The 25219-nt window shown below is 45.2% G+C and overlaps 1 protein-coding gene across 3 annotated transcripts in view; it reads left to right on the top strand.

The window, feature by feature from the left end:
* The window catches only part of ATP8A2 (ATPase phospholipid transporting 8A2), a 477972-nt gene that overhangs the window by 262491 nt on the left and 190262 nt on the right, over positions 1–25219 (top strand). For all 3 annotated transcript variants that reach the window (XM_029210474.1, XM_029210475.1, XM_029210476.1), the window contains 2 exons: positions 2809–2992; positions 7128–7238. In XM_029210474.1, the coding sequence (XP_029066307.1) occupies positions 2809–2992; positions 7128–7238 (295 nt within the window). The remainder of the gene's footprint in view (positions 1–2808; positions 2993–7127; positions 7239–25219) is intronic.

The following is a 25219-nucleotide window of genomic DNA, read 5'->3' as shown; positions in this document are numbered from 1 at the left end:
CCAAGACTTCAAGGAGTGAATAGTTGTCCTTGAAGAGTGATTGATGTCATCACGGAGAGGCACGATGAACGCAGAGATCCCCGGAGTCCCTGCATTCACAGTACCCTAGTGTCTTCCTCGTTGCTTTGTAAAGCCCCTAGGCCAGACGAAAACGGAACAGTTTCTAACTCTTGGGTAGGTAAAGTCAAACAGTTGAAGAAGGATTCTGTCCTAACCACTGAGCAGACGTTTGAAACAAGAATGCACCTAAATGCAAAGAGACGATACTTAATTCCTTTCATCCTTAAGCGACCATAACCATTTCCGATGGTAAGGTGGGGGGCACCTGTAGGGCACTGTTCAGTTTCTCAAACCTTGACCTAAGCATGGGTGCTGCCCTCCTCACTTCCTGTTCCACAGTGACCTTTCCTGGGGCATTTGCTTTGTATCCCAGCGTCCATGAACACTCAGCTTCGCAAAGCTAGATCATAAAGAGGGATGTAGTGTGAGCTAATGCTGAAACTGTGAGCTCTTTCCAGCTGGTGTTTTGTACCGCCCCACAGATGCTGTGCTTCCCTTGGACATTGGTAATTACCCCTTTGGGGCGCACACACACGGTCTGGGAATCATGGGTCAGATGGCGTGCACTTCTCAGGTGTGTCCGTTTATTTTTTCCAATAATTGAGATTTTTGGGTGAGGTAGGAGACATTTGTTTCACACCTGCTAGGTAACATATGGCTTCACATAGCTACATCACAACCATCTCATGAGGTGGGTGGTTATCATTTTCCCCATTTCATTGATGAAAGACAAGGACTCGTAGAATTATTTCCCTGTTTAAATCATTAGTAGGGGGCCCAGGAAAAGGTCCTGCTCAGCCATTTAAATTTGAATCCTCTGCTGTTTTCTCTGTACCACATTTGATCTCTGCTTCTATCGAGTTCAACAATGGGACGAGAAATCACATTTGTGTAGCAAATGAGAATTACCGGCTGCGTCTGCCAATAAGAAATTTACTTGGATCCAGGTAGCAGTTGCGTGCACTTGGAGGGAGCAGACAGAGCTTACACGCCTGTATGTTAACATTGTTTAATTGCTTTCACGTAGTCGACTGGAAGCTCAGGGATAAACAATGAAAGCTTCCAGTAATTTCCTTTCAGGCTACATTAAAGTAGGTCTGTCATCTGCTACCAGAGAGATGGCGGTCTGCTCTGTTCTGCTCTCGGCTGTCTAGAAGACCCTCCATGAAGCTCTTTTTAAGTTCTGCAGCTTGCCTGTTAAATGACGGATGGAGGACCCAACTGAACCAACAGAAACCGGGCTTTAGGAGGAAAGGGGTGATGGGTGTCATCATACTTCAGCCTTGTTAGTATCTGGAAGAAGAGTTACATTTGTTCTGCTCTAACCCGAAGGACACGATTAGGACTTTTAACTATGCTTATCAACAACAAAAAAGCAATAATAATTTTTCAGTGGTTGCAACTTCCCCAAGGAGGCAGTAAATTCCAACCCATCATTGAAAATACCTGTGAAAATGATACAAGCGAGAGTAGGTCACATGACGTGGCTCCTACAGCCCTTTCGACACTTAGATTCTGTTTTTCCAACTTGTTCATCCTCATTTCTTTGTAACGAGCAAAGGCTTCCAGAATACCTGTCTGCGAGTTCAGCTTGCTGTCTCACCAAACACGTTTCCTTCCAGGGTTGGTAAAATTGAAGTTTTCTGTTGGAAACAGGTATTCCTGTGGGTTGGAGGCCATATGAAAGATGCTACTGAGAGAGTCTTTGAGGGCCCCTTCTAGCTTGTAAGCGCAGTCCACACTTAGGTGCGGAGGTCTGTCTCCGGGAAGCTCAGAATGGTCTTTTGCTGTGTGTGTGTGTGTGTGTGTGTGTGTGTGTGTGTGTGTGTGTGTGTGAGTGTGTGATTGATTTAGGGATTTACCTGTAAATTTCACAGATCAAACATCAGCTTACCAATTTAAAATGTAGAATAGGTCAGTCCTGATGCACTAGTGGTTTTATCATGTTGTTTTATTATCTGGTCTTACAGTCTGAACACACACTTTCTCATAATTAACGCTGCTGTGCTTTGGACCCCGTAGATTTATATTGGCTCTTCCTCCCAGGGGGTGCTTATGGAAAATAGCCCACCTTCGTTGATTCGCTGTGCAAACAACCCCTCTTAGGTACTGGCTACTTCACCTTCTCCTTTGGGGCCATGCTTGTGCGCAGTTCAGTTTTTATAGACCTGCTGCCCTGGGGACTGCCCTTCAAACGCTGCCTCTATCTCTGGGCTAGGGATGGAGGAGTCTGTCTTCTTTCCTCTCACACCAGTCCTCTTTCTGCACTTCTCAAGCCCTGCCAGTTTTCGTTCCCTTCTCTGAAAGCAGGTTTTATAGAAAATTCCCTTGCCAGCCCTGGGTTACGTATGACGGATGGCAAAGCCAAGCTGGGGTCTGTGCTAGTTTTCTGATTTATCAGGAAGATACATCCTAAGACCTCTGTAACCAGCTTAGCTGCCCTGGTCATTCGGGAGGGCACACGTGCCCAGGAGGAGTTTGCACGTATGGCTCCCGCTGAGCGGCGCGATTACCAACGGGCTGTGCTTGAAGTTAGTCTGAGTTGTGTGTTTCATCTGTGAAGTTGGCAAATACTTGAAAGCCACAAGCTACTGTTTTCTGAAAGCTTCTTTGCACATGAGCCTAAAACGTCTGTATTGAATTTGGAAATTGTCCAGTAACTGCCCTTTTAATGCAGTGAAATGTAGATTACAGCTGTTTCCTCTGGAAAGACGCATAGAGTCGTAACTCCTCTCTCTTCTCCTCCAGAGTGTCCCCTCTGCAGAAGTCGGAGATAGTGGATGTGGTGAAGAAGCGGGTGAAGGCCATCACCCTGGCCATCGGGGATGGTGCCAATGACGTCGGGATGATCCAGACGGCTCACGTGGGTGTGGGCATCAGTGGCAACGAGGGCATGCAGGCCACCAACAACTCGGATTACGCCATCGCACAGGTCAGTGGTGTGGTCGACCCGCCGTCCCATCTTGTCGACAGGGTCCGCTGGGCACGAAGGCCTGCCTGGTGCTTGACCTTCAGTGGAGCCCTAGACCTCTGCCACCCCTTTGGAAGCCGCATGGAGGAGAAACCACCAGTGTATTTGGGTTTCTCTGTTGCCTCGATCTTGTGCAGTTACGAGGCCCTGTCCTGCGGTTTGGGTTTCCTTTCCAGCTGTGGGACGGGCTGGGCTTTCTGTCGTCCAGGTGAGATGTCATTCCTGACAGATGGGTCTCAATGATTTTATAATAATAATCTCTTTCCCTCAACTCTGCATCTGCTGCATGTCCTTTTCTAATGCCATCCCGTGCCCAAGGATGGCTGTGCTCATAGCATCCGTTCTCTGCAATTCCTATACTGATCTCCCCTCTTCCAGAAGGTGCTGGAACCCTCTCTCAGCAGCTACTTAAGGTCAGGGGGAGTCAGGGATTCACCGCCGCTGCCCTCCGGGGCTGTGTCCAGGGCTCTCCAGGACCACTGCTGCCAGGTGAAGTGCCGGGAGCGTCCCTGCGGTCAGCAGCACATAGCCTCCAGCAGTTCGGCCACATCCAGCCCGTTCCTCTCTGGACCGTACATTTCAGCAGAGACTCCTGACCTCTTTAGTAGTTCCTGTCCCGGCAGCCTGAGGCTGAAAGAAATGTCCACTCCACAACGACAGCCCTGAAGTGAAGGAAAATACCCAACCTCCTGACCCCTGGGGTGCATATCTAGACCGTTGATGCTGCTCGACCATCGTGGAGAGCACAGACTGTTTCCTCCTGTCTCTGGGTCACAGTGTGCTGGGATTAAATGCCTGCTCGTTGGCTATAGTTCCCTCGTATTTCTCCACTGTTCAGTCTTTTGAAGAATGTGTTAACCTAATCACGTGGACACAGTAATGATGGCTTTTTCCTCCTTCAAGCTGAGATATGGGGCTGCATCTTAAACATGGAGGAGCTTACTTCAAGCTGGTCCTCTGCGGCTTTGGGAACTCCACCTCCCGGAGCGGGCCTGTGCCTTAGATCCCATCTCCAGTTCCCTCCCAGCTGGTGGTTGTGCAAACACTGGGAAGAACCGCAGGATCCTCATGGCTCCGAAAAGTGCATGAAATCAGCCTTGTTCCTTTGGGGTTTTTTTTTGTGGTACGCGGGCCTCTCACTGTTGTGGCCTCTCCCGTGGTGGAGCACAGGCTCCGGACGCACAGGCTCAGCGGCCACGGCTCACGGGCCCAGCCGCTCCGCGGCACGTGGGATCCTCCCGGACCGGGGCACGAACCCATGTCCCCTGCATCGGCAGGCGGACTCTCTGCCACTGCGCCACCAGGGAGGCCCCAGCCTTGTTCCTTTGTTGATTTCAAATAAATCCTCAAGATGACTGCTGAAGTCGGTAGGAAGAACGAATTCCGATTTTACAGGTGGGGAAACTAGGGCTCCTTCATAATAGGTGACCTGCCATGGGTCTCAGGCCCCAGGGTCAGAGAACAGCATACCTGCACGTGACCTTGGGGAACCAGCCCTGCACACCTGCCCAGTTACTTTGCCGAGTCAACTGCTCCAGGGCCTGTGGGACTCATGCTTCCTGCAGCCTGTCAGCAACTGTAGACGTTATACACCCCAGCATTATTAAATACTTGAGTTATAGCATCATCTGGCTGGCAGGGATCTTTAGAGATTTCCTAGGAGCTCCAGGCAAATATTTGTCTGTCTTTTTCTTTCAGATGTCTAGGGAAGGGAGATTCCATGACTTGCTTTATTGAAACTGTACTAATAGGATGTGGGATCTGGAGCAATTGGTCTTTTCGAATTATTAAAGGCCAATCAAAATTAAAAGCAAATCAAAATCAAGGGAGGGCGGAGAGGGGAGCAGGACTTTGTAACTCTAGTTAGGGGTTTTCTTGCCCATCCAGCGCAAGCCAGAGGAGGGGAGCTGACGGGTGGAGCTGACGGGAGGCCCCATATGGCCGCCATCCCTCCTGCCCGCCGTCCCGTTCACGCTTAGGCAGAGATCCCGTTATTTGGGGGCTGCGTTCTCCTTGCCCTACACCCTCTCCACCCGACAGTATGCTTCCTCCGCCTTAATTACTAGGTAGGAAATGCCGCAGTTTGCTGAATTCCTTTAGCTGAAGTTAATAAAACAATCAGTGTCTTTGGTTGAAGTTAACGCCTTGCCCTGGATCTGTTTATTTTCATGTGGACGAATACATTTTTGATTGGGTTTTCGAGAACGTGCCCTGGAGAGTCGCTCCAGAAGGGAAGAAGTTAGCTCAAAGACTTGTCCTTGGGAAAATGAGGAAGTCGGCAAAGCTCTGCTTCTATTTCTTCCCCACCGGCCCCTGCTTCTGTCCGCAGGAGCGGCTCTGGGACTGACGGCCGGCCCCGTCTTGCTGCTTTGCTGTGCGTGGGCCGCCCGTGTAGTGTTGGGTCTCCAGCCCTCGGCTGCCTGCTCTCCTCGGGAGAGGGTCATTTGTGCCCCCTGCCTTCTTAATGTTTTTTGAGAGACCTCATGAAAATAGCATTTCGATTTAGGATCTGTTTTTTGTTTTTTTTTTTTCCTGAAAAAAAGTCACTGTAGCGCCAAGCCAGCACCTTCGGGATGATTCCAGCAGATGTTCTCTGTACCCATTGAAGGCTGAACTCCAGGGGGTCCAGGTCAAATGCAAACTTCCTTTTTATTTGTTTCGCTAGTTATTTTATGATTCCCCGTTCCCCTCTGGAATCCTTGATGAGCCTTTATGGAGAGTTTTATTTTTCCATATGTACCTACTCCTCCCATTTTGGGGTCTCATTCAGCTTTTCGAGCAGCACATAGATGAGACACCTGCCTTCCCCGATCTGCAGAAACTCGCCGAGATGCGATTCACGTGGGACTGAGCCCCTCTTCTTAGCGCTAAAGCAAACTATTGCATGCCTTCCTCTTGAAAAAGTATTTTTAAAAAGATACTATATTTTCAGGCAGCCTTTCTTTTCTACAGATAGTTCAATATAATCTCAAAAGTCATCTGGAACGAATACGAAATTTACAATAGCACCAGGATTTCTAGTATCTGTGGATGTTCTCACTCCGACCTGGTTATCTCTCCTGGGAAAGAAAACAGAATTTGAGTTTGTGGACTTCTCTATGACTCAGAACAGGAGTTAAGGTTTTAGTTCAAGGCAACCAAGGAGGGATTCAGCACCAGGCCAGGCCAATTGAATATACTGTGAATTTAAGCAGGGCTGCACCCACAGACGGTGCGTACACGCCAGAGTACGCCCAGGCTACAGCCCAGAAAAACAACCCATTTCCCTCCCTCTGGCCCCTTGTCCACACTTTTGGGGACCTTTGTGAAAGAGGACAGAAAGAGCTAAGCCAGGCTAAGGGGAGGGGAGGCTGAGGAGATATGATTGGAGTGGTGACCCCCTGCCACAAGGAGGATTCAAGTATCTTATTGGAATATTGCTGAATATTTCACTGTGAGAGCTAAGCTGTCACATCGCTCTGAACTTAGTAGCAGCTGCCTGTCGGTGTTTTGTTCGGATGGATGACTGCGTCGCACTCCAGCAAGAGGGGCCGTGTACTTGTCGGAGGCCACAAAAAGGGGAAGGACGTGGGTATAGAAGTGGAGGGCAGAGTGTGTGTCTGCGTCTGTGAGTCTCACTGTCTTTAACCTGCAGGCTGACAGCGGAGACAGGTAGCGCATGTATGGGCATCCCTTCTGTTTCCAAGGATACTGGTGCACGAGTGTCCCCGTCCCTTGTTCCTGTTGTCATCATAAAACCTGTGATTCAACGGAAGCATCTGATTCCCACTGCTCTTTTCTTCCAGTTCTGATGGGCCACCTTCTTTTAATAATTAAGATCCTGAAAAAGAAGTTGCATAAATAGATTTTCACAAGAATAGCCATTCGAAGTCCAGCTGTGTGTTTGGGGAAAAGAAAAATTCTGTAGATTTAAGAGGAGATTTTAGTCATTCTCACCTGGCCTGAAAGCTCTGCCTTTAGAGGGAATGATATTCTTGGGTTACCTGTAGAATCCGGTTTCCTCCACTCCCTGTCAGTCTCCTCCTCCAGAGGACGTTCTGTGATTCTCCTTCCCAAGTGATGGGCTCTCCTGGACCCTTTTTCTTTCCTTTTTCAGTTTTCCTACTTGGAGAAGCTCCTGCTGGTTCACGGCGCCTGGAGTTACAACCGGGTGACCAAGTGTATCCTGTACTGTTTCTACAAGAACGTGGTCCTGTACATCATCGAGGTGAGTAAGGCTGCTTCTTCCTTGAAGAGGACAGCCTTTAGGTAATTAGGTCATTTCAAGGAAGGATTTTGTTCAGGGATAAGTAAAAAGATACTCCCCTGATGTATCGAGACCTGTGACACACACAGCCTCTTTGAAACCGGGGACACCTTCCAGGTCCAGGTTCTCTGGATCAAAAGCCAGGAGTCCCGGGATGCCTTCTCCACACTGCACGCCCTCCTCCCTCTGCCCAGCGGACAGACGGACAGGGGAAGGCCCTCTTCTGCGTGTCCCTCCTGCCGTCACTCACACCCTCCTCCCCCAGGTGGCCAGAGCCTCAGAGCAGCCGGTGGCTCCTTGCCTGGTGGGCACAGAGACATTCCTAGGCAACCCATCTGTTTTTATCTTGACTCGAATGAAAGGGTTTCTGGCTGGATGTCTCATGGAATCTGCAGGTTTCCTGAGCTTTCGTTTATTGCTTCGGGGATATTTAGATGCTGCCACTTCAGCAGGGAGGATGTGGGATTGAGTGGGAGGAAGCCAGGAATGTAATTAAAAATCTCTCAATGAACTCATTGGGTTGTCAGCCTGTTTTTCAAGATGCTGATTCCGTTGTAAGTGAAATAAATGTGCTGTCTGGGACTAGCAGGGTGGATGGGGCGGGCCGAGGGACAAGTGGAAAAGGCACTTCATGTTTGGTCCCGGGGGCACCACCAGCCACCTCGTTCCTCCTTTTGCTATAAAGGTGTGGCCGTCATGACTAAGAGATTTCCAGAAGTGTTTCCTAAAGAGGAAGCAGGCAGTCACTCTATGGGACAATAGAAGAGCAATGGTCATTGTGTGTGGTGCTCATATCTCCTCCTATTGTGGGTTATTTTGTGTCTGATTTCTCAACTCTTGGCAGAAATAATAACCGAGGCATATATCCACTTTTTCTGATGTGGTCCCTTAAATTCCTCAACTCAGATCATTGAACAAGTGGTTTGCTCATGGAACTGTGATTAACCATTTCTTTACCAAATTGTCTATTCCTTCCAGTTGAATATGCAGGTCAGACTTAGAGGTTCACATCACTCACTCTCTAACTAAACTCCTACCGAGTAATTTTCCCAAGTTGCGCAGGTTGTGCACTGCACAAGCCTGCCCAGCCAAAGTGGTCAGTAGGGCTGAAACATAGGAACACCTAGAAAAAGAGATGCATTTTTCTAATCTGCACAAAGGGCAGCCCGCTTGCCTTGTCTGCTCGTCTCGTGCTGCCGTGTTCACCTCAACCCACTCCGAGTAAGAACTTTGCGATGTTACACGTAATGGACTTTGTGGTGTCTGTCTTCTTCCTGTCCACATTTTGACAATTCGCTTTAGGCGCTTAAAGATGTTTGCCGCCACCCCCCATGGCATTTTTTGCGTCTGTGATAGGAGTCACTCCTGAGTGTCACTTGGGATCGTAGATAATTAGTGCTGTGGACTGAAGTGACGAGCATTGGAGTCCCCGTCCCACATAACAGCCCAACTTTCACAGGCATTTTCATCTCCTGGAGGTGCTGGCTTCAGAAGATTTCTCAATAATCTGGTTTTCCTCACAATCAGCACATTACAGATAGTCTAGACTTCTTATCAAGACATTCTCCGTGAAGCCCCAACCCTTGAGTTTTCCAGAGCTTCCTTGGGGGCCCTTCTTAGTCATTTACACCTACTATCTTGCCTTTTTCCTTTTCTAAAAAAAAACATCAAGGGGGCTGAGGCTGTGATGAGTACAATTTCAGTCTGTCTGAAAAATGCTGTTTGGAACACTTAAAATTCTGAAAGTGCTGGGCGAGTTCCTTACATTAATATTTCAATTGTGGCCAAGCAACAGGGATTAAATGGTCTTTTCTAAACAGCCTTTTTAACATTCTTTACAGGATGAAAAATGAATGAATGAATGAATGAATGAATGAATAAAATTTCTCCGCTGATCCATGCCCAATTTTCTCCTTAGTATTTCTGGGCAATCTTAATTTTATTTATTACTTATTTATTTGTTAGTTTATATTTTTGGGGGGGTGTTTCAATTTTGTTTTTTTTTTAACATCTTTATTGCAGTATAATTGCTTTACAATGGTGTGTTAGTTTCTGCTTTATAACAAAGTGAATCAGCTATAGATACACATATATCCCCATATCTCCTTCCTCTTGTGTCTCCCTCCCACCCTCCATATCTGACCCCTCTAGGGGGTCACAAAGCACAGAGCTGATCTCCCTGTGCTATGCGGCTGCTTCCCACTAGCTATCTATTTTACATTTCGTAGTGTATATATGTCCATGCCACTCTCTCACTTCGTCCCAGCTTACCCTTCCCCCTCCCCGTGTCCTCAAGTCCGTTCTCTACATCAGTGTCTTTATTCCTGTCCTGCCCCTAGGTTCTTAATAACCTTTTTTTTTTTTTTTTAGATTCCATGTATATGCGTTAGCATATGGTATTTGTTTTTCTCTTTCAAACTTACTTCACGATGTATGAAAGACTCTAGGTCCATCCACCTCACTACAAATAACACCATTTCGGTTTTTTATGGCTGAGTAATATTCCATTGTATATATGTGCCACATCTTCTTTATCCATTCATCTGTTGATGGACAGTTAGGCTGCTTCCATGTCCTGGCTATTGTACGTAGAGCTGCAATGAACATTTTGGTACATGACTCTTTTTGAATTATGGTTTTCTCAGGGTATATGCCCAGTAGTGGGATTGCTGGGTCGTATGGTAGTTGTATTTTAAGTTTTTTAAGGAACCTCCATACTGTTCTCCATAGTGGCTGTATCAATTTACATTCCCACCAACAGTGCAAGAGTGTTCCCTTTTCTCCACACCCTCTCCAGCATTGATTGCTTGTAGATTTTTTGATGATGGCCATTCTGAGCAGTGTGATATGATATCTCATTGTAGTTTTGATTTGCATTTCTCTAATGATAAGTGACGTTGAGCATCCTTTCATGTGTTTGTTGGCAATCTGTATATCTTCTTTGGAGAAATGTCTATTTAGGTCTTCTGCCCATTTTTGGGTTGGGTTGTTTGTTTTTTTGATATTGAGCTGCATGAGCTGCTTGTAAATTTTGTAGATTAATCCTTTGTCAGTTGCTTCATTTGCAAATATTTTCTCCCATTCTGAGGGTTGTCTTTTCATCTTGTTTATGGTTTCCTTTGCTGCACAAAAACTTTTAAGTTTCATTAGGTCCCATTTGTTTATTTTTGTTCTTATTTCCATTTCTCTAGGAGGTGGGTCAAAAAGGATCTTGCTGTGATTTATGTCATAGAGTGTTCTGCCTATGTTTTCCTGTACGAGTTTTACAGTGTCTGGCCTTACATTTATGTCTTTAATCCATTTTGAGTTTTTTTTTGTATATGGTTAGGGAGCGTTCTGATTTCATTTTTTACATGTAGCTGTCCAGTTTTCCCAGCACCACTTATTGAAGAGGCTGTCTTTTCTCCATTGTATATTCTTGCCTCCTTTATCAAAAATAAGGTGACCATATGTGCTTGGGTTTATCTCTGGGCTTTCTATCCTGTTCCATTGATCTATATTTCTGTTTTTGTGTCAGTACCATACTCTCTTGATTACTGTAGCTTTGTAGTATAGTCTGAAGTCAGGGAACCTGATTCCTTCAGCTCCGTTTTTCTTTCTCAAGATTGCTTTGGCTATTCGGGGTCTTTTCTGTTTCCATACAAATTGTGAAATTTTTTGTTCTAGTTCTGTGAAAAATGCCATTGGTAGTTTGATAGGGATTGCATTAAATCTGTAGATTGCTTATGGTAGTATAGTCATTTTCACCATGTTGATTCTTCCAATCCAAATACATGGTATATCCCTCCATCTGTTTGTATCATCTTTAATTTCTTTCATCAGTGTCTTATAGTTTTCTGCATACAGGTCTTTTGTCTCCTTAGGTAGGTGTGTTCCTAGGTATTTTATTCTTTTTGTTGCAGTGGTAAATGGGAGTGTTTCCTTAATTTCTCTTTCAGATTTTTCATCGTTAACATATAGGAATGCAAGAGATTTCTGTGCATTAATTTTGTGTCCTACAACTTCACCAAATTCATTGATTAGCTCTAGTAGTTTTCTGGTAGAGTCTTTAGGATTCTCTATGTATAGTATCATGTCCTCTGCAAACAGTGACACCTTTACTTCTTCTTTTCCAATTTGGATTCCTTTTATTTCTTTTTCTTCTCTGATTGCTGTGGCTAAAACTTCCAAAACTATGTTGAATAATAGTGGTGAGAGTGGGCAGCCTTGTCTTGTTCCTGATCTTAGTGGACATGGTTTCGGTTTTTCAACATTGAGAATGATGTTGGCTGTGGGTTTGTCATATATGGCCTGTATTATATTGAGGTAAGTTCCCTCTATGCCTACTTTCTGGAGGGTTTTTATCATAAATGGTGTTGAATTTTGTTGAAAGCTTTTTCTGCATCTATTGAGATGATCATATGGTTTTTATCCTTCAGTTTGTTAATATGGTGTATCACATTGATTGATTTGCATATATTGAAGAATCCTTGCATTCCTGGGATAAACCCCAGTTGATCATGGTGTATGATCCTTTTAATGTGCTGTTGGATTCTGTTAGCTAGTATGTTGTTGAGGATTTTTGCATGTATGTTCATCAGTGATACTGGCCTATAGTTTTCTTTCTTTGTGACATCTTTGTCTGGTTTTGGTATCAGGGTGATGGTGGCCTCGTAGAATGAGTTTGGGAGTGTTCCTCCCTCTGCTATATTTTGGAAGAGTTTGAGAAGGACAGATGTTAGCTCTTCTCTAAATGTTTGATAGAATTTGCCAGTGAAGCCATCTGGTCCTCGGCATTTGTTTGCTGGACTATTTTTAACCACAGTTGCAATTTCAGTGCTTGTGATTGGTCTGTTTACATTTTCTCTTTCTCCTGGTTCAGTCTCAGAAAGTTGTGCTTTTCTAAGAATTTGTCCATTTCTTCCAGGTTGTCCACTTTATTGGCATAGAGTTGCTTGTAGTAATCTCTCATGATCCTTTGTATTTCTGCAGTGTCAGTCGTTACCTCTCCTTTTTCATTTCTACATCTATTGATTTGAGTCTTCTCTTTTCTTTATTGATGAGTCTGGCTAATGGTTTATCAGTTTTGTTTATCTTCTCAGAGAATCAACTTTTAGTTTTATTGATCTTTGCTATTGTTTCCTTCATTTCTTTTTCATTGATTTCTGATCTGATCTTTATGATTTCTTACCTTATGCTAACTTTGGGGGTTTTTTTGTTCTTCTCTCTCTAATTGCTTTAGGTGTAAGGTTAGGTTGTTTATTTGAGATGTTTCTTGTTTCTTGAGGTAGGATTGTATTGCTATAAACTTCCCTCTTAGAACTGCTTTTGCTGCATCCCATAGGTTTTGGGTCGTTGTGTTTTCATTGTCATTTGTTTCTGGGTATTTTTTGATTTCATCTTTGATTTCTTCAGTGATCTCGTGGTTATTAAGTAGTGTATTGTTTAGCCTCCATGTGTTTGTATTTTTTACAGATATTTTTCTGTAATTGATATCTAGTCTCATAGCATTGTGGTTCAAAAAGATACTTGATATGATTTCAGTTTTCTTAGATTTACCAAGGCTTGATTTGTGAACCAAGATATGATCTATCCTGGAGAATGTTCCAGGAGCACTTGAGAAGAAGGTGTATTCTGTTGTTTTTGGATGGAGTGTCTTATAAATATCAATTAAGTCCATCTTGTTTAATGTATCATTTAAAGCTTGTGTTTCCTTATTTATTTTCTGTTTGAATGATCTGTCCATTGGTGAAAGTGGGGTGTTGAAGTCCCGTACTATGATTGTGTTACTGTCGATCTCCCCTTTTATGGCTATTAGCATTTGCCTTATGTATTGAGGTGCTCCTATGTTGGGTGCATAAATATTTACAATTGTTATATCTTCTTCTTGCATTGATCCATTCATCATTATGTAGTGTCCTTCTTTGTCTCTTGTAATAGTGTTTATTTTAAAATCTATTTCGTCTGATATGAGAATTGCTACTCCAGCTTTCTTTTGATTTCCACTTGCATGGAATATCTTTTTCCATCCCCTCACTTTCAGTTTGTATGTGTCCCTAGGTCTGAAGTGGGTCTCTTGTACACAGCATATATACAGGCCTTGTTTTTGTATCCATTCAGCTAGTCTGTGTCTTTTCATTAGAGCATTTAATACATTTACATTCAAGGTTATTATCGATATGTATGTTCCTCTTACCACTTTCTTAATTGTTTGAGGTTTGTTATTGTAGGTCTTTTCCTTCTCTTGTGTTTCCTGCCTAGAAAAGTTCCTTTAGCATTTGTTGTAAAGCTGGTTTGGTGGTGCTGAATTCTGTTACCTTTGCTTGTCTGTAAAGGTTTAATTTCTCTGTGGAATCTGAATGAGATCCTTCCCGGGAAGAGTAATCTTGGTTGCAGTTTTTTCCCTTTCATCATGTCCTGCCACTCACTTCCACCTTGCAGAGTTTCTGCTGCAAGATCATCTGTTAACCTTATGGGGATTCCCTTGTATGTTATTTGTTGTTTTTCCCTTGCTGCTTTTAATATTTTTTCTTTGTATTTAATTTTTGGTAGTGTGATTAATGTGTTTTGGCGTGTTTCTCCTTGGATTTATCCTGTATGGGACTCTCTGCGCTTCTTGGACTTGATTAACTATTTCCTTTCCCATATTTGGGAAGCTTTCAACTATAGTCTCTTAAAATATTTTCACAGTCCCTTTCTTTTTCTCTTCTTCTTCTGGGACCACTATAATTCGAATGTTGGTGCATTTAATGTTGTCCCAGAGGTCTCTGGGACTGTCCTCAATTCTTTTCCTTCTTTTTTCTTTATTCTGTTCTGCAGCAGTTATTTCCACTATTTTATCTTCCAGGTCACTTATCTGTTCTTCTGCCTCAGTTATTCTCCTATTGATTCTTTCTGGAGAAGTTTTAATTTCATTTGTTCTGTTGTCATCATAGTTTGTTTGCTCTTTAGTTCTTCTAGGTTTTTGTTAAAGGTTTCTTGTATTTTCTCCATTCTATTTCCAAGATTTTGGATCATCTTTACTATCATTACTCTGAATTCTTTTTCAGGTAGACTGTGTATTTCCTCTTCATTTGTTTGGTCTGGTGGGTTTTTACCTTGCTCCTTCATCTGCTGTTTGTTTCTCTGTCTTCTCATTTTGCTTAACTTACTGTGTTTGGGGTCTCCTTTTTGCAGGCTGCAGGTTCGTAGTTCCCGTTGTTTTTGGTGTCTGCCCCCAGTGGTTAAGGTTGGTTCAGTGGGTTGTGTAGGCTTCCTGGTGGAGGGGACTGGTGCCCGTGTTCTGGTGGATGAGGCTGGATCTTGTCTTTCTGGTGGGCAGGACTGCGTCCGGTGGTGTGTTTTGAGGTGTCTGTGAACTTAATATGATATTAGGCAACCTCTCTGCTAATGGGCAGGGGCGGTGTTGTGTTCCTGTCTTGCTAGTAGTTTGGCATAAGGTGTCCAGCACCGTAGCTTGCTGGTCGTTGAGTGGAGTTGCGTCTTAGTGTTGAGATGGAGATCTCTGGGAGAGCTTTCACCATTTGATATTGCATGGAGCTGGGAGGTCTCTGGTGGACCAATATCCTGAACTGCGCTCTCCCACCTCAGAGGCTCAGGCCTGACACCGGCTGGAGAACCAAGACCCTGTCAGCCACACGGCCAATGTCACGTGGATTGTGGAGGGTCTGGCCCTGTGATCCAGTTGTTTATATTCTCACTCCAGCTGCTTATCCAGCAGAGCCTTCTCCCTGCTTGGCACTTTTGTGGTCGCGCTGCCTTTCTGATGTGCGGCTGGTATCACGTGCAGATTCCCCAGGTCATGTACGTCTGTGATATTAACCTAAGCTTTACTGCCAAGTCACCAGAAATCTCCGAAAATAACTAGCTTTTTATGACAGCCATTACGTCCAAGCTTCTTCTCTTCTCTCTTCAGTGGAGGCTTCCTGACCTTAATTTTAAAACCAAGAAACAGAATCCTTGGCTGAGCACAGACGGTTCGAGCATTCTCTCAGACAGCCTCTGCCATTGCCGAATAAGCTCTGTGGTATCAGCGTGTGCACTTCAGGTAGAATTCCAACATGGGAAAGTACTGCTTGTACGCTGTTTTAGTGTGTTTTGAGCTGAAAGATCAAAGGTTTTTGTAAGTTGATTTTCTCATTTGCAATGAATAGTGTTGCGTTCTAAGGGTTATCTTGTAGTTAATTACTTATGTGAGAATAAATTAAGTATATTATGTATTTTTCTGAACTGGTTTTCTTGTAACTCAAGGAGGAAACCCTTTGTGACAGCCAGGACGTTCTCATCTCAGAAGCCCTCTGATATTCTTAACTAGCAGTCATTTAAAAATACAAACAATATGCCAGCTAAAAAAGGTATCACGTGTGCATACATACACGTATATAGTCTTAGCCATTATTATGAGGCTCAGTATATGATTTGAATTAGCAATAAAGATTGTACGGAGAAACTAGAGCCTGTGATGTAATACTGTCCACGCCCTTGGTTTACTAACCTATAGAACCGGATTTCTCTAGGGAGGGAATGCCTGGTGATACTCTCACGGCAATACAAGTCTCAGTCTGAAAGTCCCTCCACCCCTAAGTCCCTTATGTGTATTCTTTTCTGATTTTTCTCTCTGTGTTTATAGAAATGTTTATATATACAGAAAATCAGTGTTTTACACACACATCATCCCGTTTTGTGATACGTCCTGCAGCCCCTGTTCTACCTACAGTGCATTTTGGAATCATTTCCCGTCACTACATAGAGATCTATTGCCTGGTGTTTCACACTCTGGTGTCCTACAACCTGTTCATCCCTTCCTGTGTTGATAAACATTCATCTCCAGCTTCACCCACAAAAAGCCTTGTGGAATTACACCTTTCCCTCTAACCAGGCCGTAAATACTCCACCAAAATGATGTTGATCTAATTAGACCATTTTCACTGCAGTGCCTTGAACATAATCCATGCTCAATTCATGTATTATTATCTGTACCACACGTTCTTTCTTGCTGACAGCTCTTACTTAATGCTTGTGTGGTGTGCCATATAAAATTTATTCAGGCCAAAGTAACCATTGGTTCAAGTGATTAAAAAATAGGAAGAAAATGATGGAATCAGTGATTTCCTAGGGGCCCTATTACTGGTAGAAGTAAAAGTATATTCCGTCTTTGTTTTCCATCCTCTCTGCTACTACCTTAATTTAGTACTTTTTTTTTTTTTTTTTTGGCGGTACCCAGGGCCTCTCACTGCTGTGGCCTCTCCCGTTGCGGAGCACAGGCTCCGGACGCGCAGGCTCAGCGGCCACGGCTCACGGGCCCAGCCGCTCCACGGCATGTAGGATCTTCCCCGACCGGGGCACGGACCCGCGTCCCCTGCCTCGGCAGGCGGACTCTCAACCACTGCGCCGCCAGGGAAGCCCTGATTTAGTACTTTTTACCTGGATGATAGCAGAGACCGCTAGCTTTGCCCATTCAAACATCTATAATGAAGCCAGGATGAACTTTCCGAAACATACATCTGACCAGCTCCAGTGCCTGGCCCAGCGTCTGGAGCATGGGTGCCCCAGAATGTCGGCAGTGAGTGAGCGAATGAATTCCACTACTCTCTTCAAATTCCTCAAGGGTTCCTGTGTCTTTTGATAAAATCCCATCTCTCCCTCGAGCCCCTGGTGGTCTAGACCCTGATGGTCCACACTACATCTCTCCTATTTTGTTTTTAATCAGTGTTATTGAAGTATAATGAATATACAGTAAGATACACCATTTTTAGGTGTACAGTTCCATGAATTAAAACAACTGGGTTTTTATCACTAGAAACTAACTGGCAGTATTCTGTCTGCCTTCCCGCAGACGATGACAGACAAGAATGTCGCAGAGAGCTCTGTGGATGGACGGTGGTGATGGTTGTGCAACAGTATGAACGTACTGAATGCCACTGAATTCCACACTTGGAAATGGTTAAGATGGTAAAGTCTATGTGTATTTCGCCACCATTTTTAAAAAATGCTAAAACGTTAAAAAAAGAACGTCACAAGCGCTTGGCTGTTTTGTTCACCTTGAGGGAAACAAAAAATTCGCATCAGCTCGTTGAAGGCTTGAAAGACAAACTTTGCCTGTAGTTTTGCTTTGTATTACAACCAATTAAATGCTAAGTTTAGTGGCTGTGACCAGATGGACCGTATTTCTCAGAAGGTGAAAACCTTGCTGTGAGGCTGGACTAGGTGGGGCTTTGCAAGCTGGCCACGCAGGTGGGACTCCTGTCAGCCAGCTGGAGGGGAGTGTGCCTCGTGTGTGTGCGTTCGGGCCAGGAAAAGGAATGAAATTAGCAAAGGCAAGGAGGTAGGGGTACCGGAGTGGCCAGAGGAGGGGCCTGAAAACCAGACGGGAGCTTTGTTGCTTTTGGAGACTGGGATCCCTTTTTCATTCCGGAATAGGCAAGTTCCGTAGTAAAAGCAATTTCAGAAAATGTGTCTTTCAATACATTGGGCACATGGTAAGCAGAGACCTTTAATGTAATTTTGTAGTTTTAACCTGGGGCATGAATCATGGCCATTATGATGGTGAGAAGTTGGTGGTTCCTAATACAGGGAATAACCAAGACACATAGATATCGATGTGGAAAAAAAATGGGAATTTTATACCATTTAGAGTGTCTACTTATTTTTGGCAACATATATGAGAAATTTTAATGTTTTCCTGGGGTCGTTAAACTGGTATGGGGTACAAGCCGGGAGATGGGACGCATATTAGCCTAGAGGTCTGGAAATATTATTACTGAAATAGAGATTTAAACCGTCGCAATTCGGGGTCATGGGATCCAGATGAACAAGACGGAGCTCTGGCTCTTGGAGGGGACACAGGTGAGAACTCCCACCACTCAGTACCATGCTGGGTGCTGGCTTCCAGGAAGATGCTTCAGGTGAGATCGATCAGAAGGGTAGCTCTTCCCTCACAGCCGGGGAAGGTAGGGGCCTCGGGTTTCCAGGATGAAATGAGTTAAGACCTGAAGGTTGACCAGGGGCTAGAAGGGAGGGTTAGGCCTGTGTACCAAGGAAAGCCCGCACCTGCCTTTACCATCCCACCCGCTGCGTTTATTCCAGCTCTGTGAGGGGTGTCAGGAGTCATCGGCAGGGTAAACAACAGGGAAAACGTGCACTTTGTTGGGGTTTTACGTTTCAGCGGGAAAGCGGCTGCAGAACTAGTTAGACGTGGGCTTAGGACCGGGCTCTCAAAGCCTAGTTGGTCGCTGCTGGTCCATAGAGCGGGGAGTTTGTTAGCAAAAGGCAAGGGGGAGGGGTGATGGGGAGGAACAGTCACAAAGCCGGAGAGGGCTTAGGTCTGGAGGGATGCCCCTACCAGATACCCAGCACTTTGAACTTTATAAAAAGAGACTCTTACTGCTTTTCACAGGTGACAATATATGCTTTCTTAAAGATGTTTTCGCAGCTGCTTTACCTAAGGGGATCGTTATAAAGATCCAGTATTCTGAAAAAAAGTATTTATGCATGGATGTTATAAAAATTGAGTCTCTAACTCCATAAACTGTTTAAGCCTCCCTAGAATTAAAACAAAAAGAAGTGCAAGTCCAGAAACAAAATTGATGCAAAGGACTCATGGGGCCCGCGTGAACTTTGAGAGCTCTGCTGGGTGCGTTGTTCCAGGTGCCCGCTCTTCCCCTCCACCTGGTGCTGTGGCAGAAATAAACGACTCAAACCCAGCAAGGGGTCCGGCTCCTCACATCTGCGCTAAAGCTCACAGATTCCAACTTGCTCCCCTGGCTAAAGGCCCTCCTGCTTTCAGAGATGGCACTGCACAGGCTAGTACCGGGTGCTTGTCTATTCACCAACTCAGTGGCCCAGGCAGGACTGATGACACAGCGCTCAATAAACAGGTAATCAATTGAGCAGGTCTTCAGTAGAGGCCAGCCTCTAGGAATCTATTGGGCTTTTGGGTTTCATGGGTTTTTTAATTAATTTATTTTTTGGCTGCGTTGGGTCTTCGTTGCGGTGCGCGGACTTCTCATTGCGGTGGCTTCTCTTGTTGCGGAGCACGGGCTCTAGGCATGCAGGCTTCAGTAGTTGTGGCACCCGGGCTCAGTAGTTGTGGCTCGCAGGCTCAGCAGTCGTGGCTCGCGGGCTCTAGAGCACAGGCTCAGTAGTTGTGGTGCACGGGCTTAGTTGCTCCGCGGCATATGGGATCTTCCCGAGCCAGGGCTCGAACCCGTGTCCCCTGCACTGGCAGGCGGATTCTTAACCACTGCGCCACCAGGGAAGTCCCTGCACATTGTTTTGATAATCTTTTGTGGGTCACTCGTCAATTTGAGAATTGCTTTTTCATAACACTAGCTGTTAACTGGAAGCTTTACCTCCTCATTAGCCTCAGCTAATTGGTTTCCCTTATTCCTTCGAAGGTATTTATTAGTAAGGTATGCCGCTGTCCTGTTTTACAAGGTATAATTCACATGCACAGAATTAATGCTTTTTAGTGTACAGTTCTGTGAGTCCTAACAAATGCATCACCACACTCAGGTACAGAGCAGCGCCATGACTCCCCATACCCCCCCAGCCCGCTTTGTATCGGCCGCTACCCTCCCACTCAGTCCCTAGAAATGACTGCTCTGGTTTCCGATGCCGTAGTTTTGCCTTTCTTAGAACGTTGTAGGCATGGAACTGGACGGTGTGTGGTCTTCTTATGCTGGCTTCTCCTCTCAGCGTAAGGCATTTGAGAGTTGTTGAGAGTATCAGTAGTTTATTCTTTATTGCCGAGTAGTATTCCTTTATACGAATAGGGTTTCCCATGGTTGAGGAGTTCTGGAAATCCAATCCCAGTGGGTTGAGAACCAGGGACCAGGAAGTCAGTGAACTCCAGGTAATATCATAGTTTAAGGAAGGGCTGGAGTAAAGTTTGACTAGCATGACACTGGCCGTAATAAAGCAAGATGACGGTAGTGGACAAGTGCGTCAGCCTGGTGAACGCCTTCTGCTTAAGCCCTCCTGGGGAAAAGAAAGGCCAGGAGCCCACAGACTTGTCTTCCTGGAGCCACGCTTCCAACCGCTGTCTGGCTGGTGTCCATTAGCCGAGGGCAGCATCATCACGGCCACGGCTGGGGGCTGCCCCTGGGGGCTTTGCCTCCAGCTCAGGCCATGCAGATTTGGGCAAGCCTCGGGACCACTCGCAGCCTCAATGTCCTTCTCTGTAAAACGACAATAAGAAGGTACAGACTTCCAGAAGTTGGTGAGGATGAAGTGAAATCACATGGGAAGGCCTTTAGCATGGTGTCAGCCGTGTAGCGAGCTCTCACATCAGCCTTTAGCATCCTTTTAAGGTATTTCATATTTGACAACCTTACAGCTATGCTGTGGTTATGGGCGTGAGGCTCTTCTCGTCCCTGCCCCCTCCCAGAACAGGAATCTAGTTTTCTTGTCCACCCTCTGCCGGAAGCCTTCCCGGGAGGAGGTGAATCTTCCGACGCTTAGCCCGAAACGTAGCTCTTCTTACGTAATCGTCAACTTTTCAGCTATGTATGATCACTGTAGAGCAGAACAACCACGATTAAATCTGTCAGATTAACTGGAAGGTTGCTTTCTTCCCGTCTGTGCATTGCTTCTAATTGACGTGCTAATAAATTAACTGTTTCCCAGTGATGTGGGCCCTTGTCCATAACTGAGAAATAATTCTTCTAACATCATCTGTGATCTAATCTTCTCCCCTGACCTAGAGCGGCATTTTCAGATTTCATTAAGTAGCCTAGACCGCTTGGTGCTCACACGCTCTGCTCGAGTTACATCAGCAGCGTTTAAATGAAACATTCAGACTCGTCCCTTAAAACTTCAGCCTCTCAGCAGTCCACTCTGCTGGAATTTGCTGGAAGGAATCCGCCGGAGAGTGGAGATTTGCCAGTTTCTTTCAAATCCAAGCCCTCTCGTGGTGATTGAAGATTGCTCTCCAGGCTCTAATGGATCCAGATGCCTGTCTGCCCGCCTGCTTCAGAGGCCAGACTAGCCCTGCCTCTAAGTGCCTACTGATTGGCTGAAAGCACACCCTCCTCTCTCCTTGTGTACAAACCGGGCGGGAGCTGTGATGTCAGCAGAGATCCTGTCAGTGCTTTCAGGTGGGTAAAGTGCTGTCTTGATCTTGGGTGGTTTCCAACTATAACCTTGAAGTGTCCAGCAGTTCTGTCAGTTACACCTGCCTTCAGGGTGCTTTGAAATTCACCTGCTTTGGGACACTCCATCATGAGAGCAAGCCGCAATGAGATACAGCCTGGCCACCAGTATGTGTTGGTATGAAAATGGAAAATAAGTTTACCTGGGTTCTTGCTGCTGTTCTTGGGGCTGAGAATACTTTAAATCTATAAACCTTGGGTGTGTTTTGTATATCCTGACTTTTTTGGTGGGGGAGGAGACTTGCCAGAGAAACTTAACCCAAAAGGCAGTGCTGTAAAACATTCCTGTGCTATTTGATAGGTCATGGTAAAGGCCACTGGGGTCCGTTCATAGTATCATTAGCTGACGTAAAACGTGCATTTGACTCAGTAATTGTTTCTGGAAATGTTAAAAGCTCATTGCAGGATCTTGTTACTTTATCCCCGAACGTATCTGAAAAGACTGATGGAAGACTCACCATAGGGAGGTTATACAGCAGCTTTGGGTTCTTCTTCCCACCGGAATCACACCAAGCAGATGGCCCTTGTTTTAACACAGGTCTCCTGGGCCCGTCTTTCTAGCAGTTCCTCCTGGGCTAAGCACTGCCATAGACTCACAAGAGCCGTGTACCTACACATGCCCTTGGGGGGTGGTTTTTTCCTTCCTTTTTCTGTTTGTGTGGTCTGATAGAAATCTGTCTGTGATGCAAATGCCCTGGGATTCCTCCCCCAGGAACCCTCACGGATGCCTCTTCCTGCATCTCTCCTCCTTGTCGGCTACTTCCTGTAACCATAGCCAGTGCCACGGTTACCCTGCCTCTAGCCCTAGTCTACATAGATAGGAGTCATGACTGAGGATCCTGCTGCTTCTCCTTTTTTTCCTGTTTCTGTAGCATCTGTTACAATGTATAACCCCACAAGGGATATCTGCCCATATCAAAAAGTGCTTCTCAGTGGTTTCTACACAATGAACATAAATGGAAAAACAGAACCCTAAATTCTGTTTAAAACAGCTAAGTCTTTGTTGTTGCCGATTAAGTTGGTAGAAGGAATTCTAAAGAGTAAAATTAAAATGATGTTGAAAATCAAGTTTCTCTGTCTACGATGAGTTATGAAAATATTTTTCTTAAACATTAATAAAAAGGATATGTTTTAAATGAACTGAAATATACTAAAGCTATAAAGTCAGTGTGAATAAAAAGGAAGATGTTCCCCACTCTTGGATAGGAAGAAATATGTACACACACACCCTGAGACGTACACATATGTACATACATACATATCACACATACATATGCATACACATATATCTACGTATATCACAAAGTGTCAGACCTCTTCTGCACCCACTTTTGTGACATAACAGTATATCCCAGGAATCGCCCCACATAATGCTAGAGAGCCTCCTCAGTCCTTTTCAATAGCAGAGTGTTCAGTTAGGTTTAAAAGAAAAAAAGAAAGTGTTCAGTTAGGTAAGTAGTTTACTTAACCAGTCCCCTATTGATGGACACTTGGGTTTTTTCCACCTTCAACATTTTGCTTCAGCAAATTATGCTGCACTGCTGGATAAGTTCCCAGAAGTGGGACTTCCATGTCAAAGGGCAGATGCATTAATAATTTTGACAAATACTGGCATTTTCCCTTTTTAAAAAAAATTTCTAGCAGTTCTTTCTATTCTGGGGAGATTACCCCGTCGTCAGTGGCATGAGTTGCGATCGTTTTATTTTTCATTGTAGTAGTAAAAGATTGGAATCATCTTAAACCGTTCACTGCAGGTAGGGATCCCTGGGAAGGAGGCTCTGAAATGGAGTTAGCTTGAGGGGTGTTCGTTGAGATCAGCGTCTATCGATGGGAGGGATGGAAGCACGAGAAAACTGACTCGGGTAAACGCGTGAAACCCTGGGTCAGACGACTGGCCGGGGCAAAGCCAGGAGGAGACCAGGGACCCCTGCTCTTGGTAGAGCCACAGCTGTGCAGGCTGCTTCTTCCAAGGACGGCATCTTAGAGGAGACCACGGCCCAGGAGAAGTCATTCCTAAAGAAATGAGTTGGGAGTAAGCCAAGTAAAGCAAAAAAGGATGGCTTCCCTAGGAAGAGGGTATGCAGGTGAGTCTGGAGAATTGCAAGTAGCTCTGAATGGTTGAAAGTAGGGAATGAAAGAAATGTTCTAAAAGGCAGTGGGGGAGAAAACTGGGGTGATGTCAGGTAAGGCTTAGATGCATGTGGTTCAGGGTATTTTAAACACAGTAGCGGTGATGGGATGAGCTCTGCACTTCTGCAAGATTGTTGTGGTAGCTCTTCATCTTGGCAGCTCATAACAGAGCAACAGATCGTATTCTCCATAGAGGGCTCCACCAACGCGTCTTACGTCCCATGATCTTCATACAAAGATCTTCTGTCACTTCGGTACTGAGCAGTGGCGGCTGTGTTTCCTTCCCCTGATTCGGGGTGGACCCTTGTAATACCCTGAAGCAGTAGATGCTTCTGAGTCCACGCTCGTACTGCTTGCTGCACGACAGGCTAATCAATTGAGAGATGAGTCGCTGAGGAATAGCGACTTTATTCCCAAAGCCAGCAGACTGAGAATTCGGTGGCCTGGTGTCGCAAAGAACCATCTTACTTGAGTTGGAACTCAGGCTGCTTTTATACTAAAAGGGGAGGGGTGTGGCCAGTTGTTGTCAACTTCTTGGCGGCGGAATCCTTTGTTCTTGCAGCTGTCTGTATAGGTCAGGTCATGATGTCCCCGTAAACCTCCCACAAGACAAAGGTTATTCTCTGTTCTGCAACTTTTTATCTCTCTATGAATGATACCTTCAAAGGTCAGAGCCTTGAGAATGGACTCTCCTGTATATTTCAGGCTATAGGCAACATTCTTAACTTGTAGCCAAAGCAATAGAATACAAAGGTTAAAGTAAAAGAAACAGATCCAGTATGGAGTCAGATTTGTTCTTCCCTAGTACGTGGACACTAGGTGACTTCCAAGGATAGGACATAAAAGGGACACCATCCTTGGAACCCAACTGTCCTATTGTAGGAAGACCGGGGCACAGGGAGAAGAAACACAGAGCTTTCTGGTCAACAGTTCTCTGAGGCCTCGGCTGCCAGCCACACACCAGTGAGTAAGCTTCAGAGGACTCCAGCCCCCAGCTGATGCCAGGGCAGCAGAGACGTGCCCCCTGCTCAGCCCGACCAGGTGCAGATCTGCGAGTGGCATTCACACCATTCTTGTTTTGAGCCACCGAGTTTTGGGAGTAACTTGTTTACTTACCGCAATCACTGGAACAAAATAGCTGTGCTGATTTTGATTTTAATTAATATCCCATCAGGCCAACAAGTTTCTTTATCTCTTGGTTCATGTTCCTTTGAGCCAGTCACTTTGAGGAACCCTGTGTTATATACAAATGGTCAGTTCATTGAAAAGAAGCCTAGTTACAAGGACCTTGTCACCATGAGGTTGTAATGATCCAGCACCAGGCAAGCGGCCCAGTGCCCTGACTACCCTGGTGTCCTTCCCAACTGGACCTGCCGTGACACTAGAACCATCAGTGCCCCGATGACAGAGAAGTACCAGGTTTTCCTCTTGCCACACAAGTCTGTGCAGTTGTCAAAACTCATAGGACTGTGCACGGAAAAGGACCAATTTCACTGTATGTAAATTATATCTAAAAATAAATAAAAATAAGGGGAGAAGGATTCTACTAATTACTTCTTGATATTTGAATCAGGCCAAGTGCCATGTTTATCAGAAAGGTCTTTCATTTATATTGAACTTCTCCCGTCCCCTCTCTACACACACACACACACACACACACACACACACACACACACACACACA

This window comes from Monodon monoceros, unplaced genomic scaffold (genome assembly GCF_005190385.1).
Source record: "Monodon monoceros isolate NGI ecotype Baffin Bay Population unplaced genomic scaffold, NGI_Narwhal_1 Super_Scaffold_8, whole genome shotgun sequence".
NCBI lineage: Eukaryota > Metazoa > Chordata > Mammalia > Artiodactyla > Monodontidae > Monodon > Monodon monoceros.
The sequence above is the reverse complement of the archived record's forward strand: the minus strand, read 5'-3'. Positions and strand labels throughout refer to the sequence as shown.